Source organism: Jatropha curcas, chromosome 4 (genome assembly GCF_041381405.1).
Source record: "Jatropha curcas cultivar XTBG-Jc1 chromosome 4, XTBG_Jcur_1.0, whole genome shotgun sequence".
Classification (NCBI taxonomy): Eukaryota; Viridiplantae; Streptophyta; class Magnoliopsida; order Malpighiales; family Euphorbiaceae; genus Jatropha; species Jatropha curcas.
Window position 1 is genome coordinate 5,245,647 of NC_143154.1, and position 5,847 is coordinate 5,251,493.

Below are 5,847 nucleotides of genomic sequence, written 5' to 3' on the forward strand. Positions count from 1 at the left end.
CTATTCTTCACAGAGTATTTCTAATTTTGCAATAGCTTTGTGAGAAAGTTCTAAACTTAATAACTGACTCTCACAATCGCTTTCTATTTCTGCTGCAACAAAATTTTGATCTTGTGTTTTAATATTGTGTTCTAAACGCAATAGCTTTGTGAAGTAGTTCTAAACACAATAACTATTCTTCACAGAGTATTTCTAATTTTGCAATAGCTTTGTGAGAAAGTTCTGAACTTAATAACTGATTTTCACAATCGCTTTCTATTTTCACTGCAACAGAATTTTGATCTTGTGTTTTGAAAATCAAATTTTTAGAAAATCCAATTCACCCCCTCTTGGATTGTGCCATAACTAAACGGGATCCACAATTTGGAATTGAGTGATAATATTGAGCAAAAATTTCATAATGAATTTAGGGGTTAGTGTGAACTTAATGTCTTATCATAGTTGGTATGGAACTGTCATGAAGTACAAGGAGACTCCAGTAACGTATGACTATTTGATGGAGCTCTATTTCAAAAGAGATAAAAACTGGTTTAATTGTTTGGATTGACTTTATCATAGTTGGAATGGAAGAACGGGAGTGTTTCATTAGATCAACTAACTAATACTCTCTACATCCCAAAATATAAGTCGTTTTGTGTATTTTAAAAACTAATAAATGATATTTTTTCAATATTGCCCTTGTTTACACTAAATACAATAAATACTTCAAGAGCAACTTTTGGTTTTGAGATAAAGGATAATTTGGTCAAATTACTCTTAAGTTTGTTATAATCTAGGAAAATTAATTGTTTTCTTAATCATTGTGCAAAAACCTTAAACAACTTATATTTTGATAATAAATACAATTTATTACATTTGAGAAAATAATTTGTTCTAAAATAATGGTAAATTGTTGTTTCAATGAGTAATAAATATTTTTTTCTATGTTTACCCATAATTATTACTTCAATTTAATGGTTTTCTTAGAGAATTAGTATTAAATTAAAGGTAATAAAATCATTTTACTCAATAATTTATTGTAATTTAAACAAATTTAATGATTTTATTAAGAAAATTGAAATTTCAAATGTTCAAATATTATGGAAAATAAATTATTTATTTGATTGCTTAAGATACCGTGTTTCAATTTTCCTTTCAGCTACTGATACCAAATTTGGATTTTCTTGCACCAGACATTACCGGTTGTCTTCCTCAGCTCAAGATAAATAAAGAAGTCCATTTCCACCAGCCCTAATATTTCAAACGTCTCATTAACGGTCAAATAAATACTCAAGAAGAAAATGGCTGCAAAGATGACTCTTTTACAAAACCCCACCTTCAATCTCACATTCCCTGCCCCTTGTGACCTCAAAACTTCAGTTTTCCGATTTTCAGCTTCAAAAACGGCCTTTTTTGGTGGATTTGGTTTCCAGGTTGTCAGGTCAAATACGGTGACTAAGTTAGTCAAAACGTCAGCGTTAAGGAGTGGAGATGGTGAGAAAAAAGTTGGAGGAGCTTTTCAACATGAAGCTTTTCTAAAGGCCTCAATCGGGTCTCGTTCTGAATTCATGGCGGCCGAGGCATTGGAAGCCACTCTTAATCAACTGGTTTGTTTCCTTTTACTTATTTAAATTTCAGCTGTTAGTCTTTCTTTGTTTGCTTGTCAAAAATTGATTAAGCGAAACCTGGGTTTTTTAATTAGGTTTGTCACAATGCAATAATCATGAATCTAAGCAGTAACATCATTGGGTTTTCCATTTGTTTTTGGTACATGGGAAATACTTGTTTAGAGTATAGTTTTTAGGATTTGATCATTTCGTTCTGCTTATTGCAGACGGATCATCATGTCAAAAATGTGAAATCCAGAAATTGTAAAATCTATGGATCTTGATTAGACTTCATTTATAGCCATATCAGTAAACAGTTAGAGTTTCATTGGCATTTTTTTTTTTTTATGCATTTCTTTTAGAATTTAGCTCAAGTATATCAAATTTCATCCAACAAAAATGTAGAATTTGAAATGAATTTTAGTGTGTATTGAACATTTAATATTAAGATTATGTCTCAAACTCTAATTAGGAAGAACAGTTATTCAGAAGAGAATTCCTATTATATTTTTGACTTGGTGAGCGAGTTTTAATGCTCTATAAATAGATGGTTTATTCCTATTTTTTGGAGAGATTTTAGTACGTTAAATTGCAGGATGCAATTATAATCTCTTATTCTTACTCCAATATTTGTTGTACACTAAGCACATCAATAAGAATTCTATTACCCATTTCATTCCCTTTCACATTCCATATTCTGTTCCTTTCTCTTTACTAAACATGGCCTTAGTAGTTAAAAGGGCCTAAGAGCATATATACTTGAGTGCAAGTCATTCCAATTTGTTAGAAAAATTTCTCTCAATTACTCATTCATTATGGGTTCTTACTGAAAATTCAGATAAGATAAATTCTGATGACAATTAGTGGCTGTACAGAGCAAGTGGATCGTATTTGCCCTTTTTGTTGCTGTGCTTTTCTGGAGGAATGATGCAGAATCCTTATGGATTGCTATGGGCTCTGTTATAAATTTTATAGTCTGCATAACACTAAAATGGATATTCAACCAGCAGAGACCTGTTTCCACATTGAAATCTGACCCTGGAATGCCTTCTTCGCATGCACAATCCATCTTCTACATTTTTATGATTTCTGTTATGTCAGGTAATTCTAATTTTCTATGTATTTCATTTATTATAATACAAATTAAATATAGTCTATTACATTTTCATGCGCTGGCTAGTTAGCTCCATACTTGTTGTGCCTAAATATCAGAAAACTGTGAATAACTAAAGTCTTGTTGCAATAACATGGTTAAAATTTTTTCTTTGAAATCATTTTAATTGCAATGGAATCATCAAACTAACATGACAGGTATGGATCTGAAGAAAGTATCTCTGATATATTGCAAATTTGGGCTAATAAAACAGATTGATCGGTTGTCTATTTTTTCATATGATCAAAGCAGAATGACTCTTTTGATGTTTTGTTTGTTGAAATGAAATAAATCTTAAAAAGCAGAATGGTAATTCATTTTTCTCCATGATAGAAATTCTCACATAAATCAAATTCTTAGTTTTGTTAAAATAACTGTTGGAACTGTTGTTGAGAAAAAATTATATTGAAAAGATTTATTAGAATTAATTAAAGTTCTTTTGTTCACTGAAAGGTGTTAAAGTCTGTTTTCAAAGTAAATTTGTACATTTCTTCTTTTCATGACCACAAACTTGCTTCTTGTTCAGTTGATTTTCTTTGCCTATTTGTTACTTGTGAGTTACTAAAAAGTGTTTCTTCTTACATTTGCTCTGTAACAGTCATGGAAAGGCTTGGAGTAAATGAAATTACATTGACTGTAACCGCTCTTGCCTTGGCATGTGGCTCATATCTTGTAAGTATTTATATTTTAACTCGTACTGAAATGCAGTATAAAGTATTTTTCAACATTGAAATGAATGCAAAATATGCCGGCTTGCAAACTAATCTAATTTCATGCAGCTGATAGTAAAGTTGTTTGTGAGTCTGTTTGGATCAATAATCAACTCAAACCTAAGCTGGCAGATTGAAAAAATTTCAAATCAAATCAAACCATCTAAAATTTGCAACCTGTAGTGGTGATTTAGTTTGGTTTGGAGGTTCGGGCGGTTTCAAAGAAGATAAATTAAACTTCTTTATTTATCTATTTAACAAGAAAAAATAAAAGATTAACATTATACTAAGGTTGTGTTCGGAAATAATTTTAAGTAGCCTTTACCGTTTTACCTGGTAGTTGTTAAAATTTTTTTAATTGATTTGATATCAAATTATATCACTTTTTTTTTTTTTTTTTTTTTTTTTTTGGATAGTCGTGGCTAAGAGTTTGTCAACAATATCATACAATAAGCCAAGTGGTGGTTGGTGCAGCGGTTGGGTCCATTTTCTCAGCTATGTGGTTTTGGTTATGGCATGCTATTGTTTTAGAAGCTTTTGTTTCTTTTTTGTGGGTTCGTACAGTTGTTGTTTTGGGAACTGCTGCCTTCTCCTTCTGCTTCCTTCTATATGTCATCCGCAATTGGATATTGCAATGACCAAGGCTGAGCACAAACCCAAAAAAATTGAATTAAATCCACGTGTTCAGTTTGGTTTTAAAATGTTCTGTTCAATTCGATTTTAATAAAAAAAAAATCGAAAGTTTTTAGTTCAGTTCATTTTTCTATTATTATTAAAGACTGAAAAACTCAAAAATTGAAAATTAAATCAAATTAAGCCAATAAATAAGCTAAGAATAAAAAATTAAATTAAAAAACATCCAATCGATTTTATGAGTTTGTTTTGATTTAATTTAAATCCTAATAAAGATACCAACAAGGTGTTAGTTGGATGGTAACGACTTCAATCTCCGTAACGATTTTATTATTATTATTATTATTATTATTATTATTATTATTATTGAATTGGATCATGAGGTACCACAACATCAAATTGGCAGCAGGCGTGTAACAACTAGAAATTTATCAGTTCTAAACCCTCTGTTAGTACATTCCACAAGGCATTTAGCATCTCCAAAGGAACCCCAACATCTCATAGGACAAACAGAATGAATAGCAGGATCTACTCTAATATTTTTTGTATTAAATAAATAAACAAACAAACATCATAATTTAATTTTTCTTTTCATAATTATTAAATTTGAAAAGATTAAATTCATTTGGATCGATAAAATTTAATTAACATTTTATAAATTTATCAAATCCTTTTATTTCATTGAAAAAAATAGACCACGACTTATAAAATTAATAAATTTCATCATATAGCCTCAATAAAATTGTTTTTCCATTTTATCATTTCTTTTATAATGAGAATTTGAATTACTTCATATTTATGAAATTTGTTTTATGACCAAAGTATATAGTACAGTAATACTATAGAATTTCATATTCTATTAATGGCAAACCATCGAAGCAAAGTAAAAGACTGATTGCAAGCACAACTAACAGAAGAGATGAGAAAAGCAATGACACACGTAATGAGAAGTTTTGCAGAGTCCCATATTTTCTCACTTGGTTTAGTTCCTAATTAGTGGTACGTTATTTTAACTCAATTGTATTAGGGAGAACGTGCATAAATCAAATCCTACAAATTTGGAAAAAAAATTTTGTAAACCAAATAAATATTGTTCATTGGGATATATATATATATATATATATTTCCTTTTGTAATATGATAAAATTGTCAGTTGTATTTCTTATTTTAAAAGTATGAACAATTCACTTTCTATTTGGTAGTAATTTTAATTTTTATTATTGTTTTCACAATTTTTAAAGTTAATATTCAAAACAAATTGATGGGAAAAAACTATTTTTGTAATTTTTATTAAGATGGAATTTAATAAAATTGAAAATTAAGTACTAATGAGTAATACATTTATAAGAAATAATTTAAACTAAAGGATTGTGGAAAAAACACTTATAAGAAAGGGGCAATTATAAATTCCAGATTAATTTCGTTTAAAATGGGTGTGAGATATTAGTAGAAATTCGTTTTAAAAAAATGTGAGAATACTCATGAGAAATAAAAATAAATAAATAGTGTAAATTAATATTATTTAACAATACTGAATTTTTTTTAAAGTAACAACACTGAGAAGTAAAAACATTTTAAGGAGGTTAATTTTTGAGCAATAAAATACCTTCACATTAATAATGGAATGCCATATTTGATTCTACGATAAGTATGTTAAAATTATTTCACTCTTTATATTAAAATATATTAAATAAATAATAATATAACTTTACTAATATAAGTTCTATTGATTTTCATAGAATTTAATCCAAATATAATTTGTACT

General features: G+C 28.6%; 1 protein-coding gene across 1 annotated transcript; it reads left to right on the forward strand.

Annotated features, from left to right (window-relative positions):
* Positions 1-1,133: 1,133 nt before the first annotated feature.
* On the forward strand, positions 1,134-4,202 carry LOC149496751 (lipid phosphate phosphatase epsilon 2, chloroplastic-like). Its single transcript, XM_089720081.1, has 4 exons — positions 1,134-1,586; positions 2,462-2,687; positions 3,338-3,411; positions 3,866-4,202. Exons 1-4 carry the CDS (start codon positions 1,281-1,283, stop codon positions 4,085-4,087), a joined length of 828 nt encoding a protein of 275 aa, XP_089576207.1. The 5' UTR covers positions 1,134-1,280; the 3' UTR covers positions 4,088-4,202.
* Positions 4,203-5,847: the final 1,645 nt, after the last annotated feature.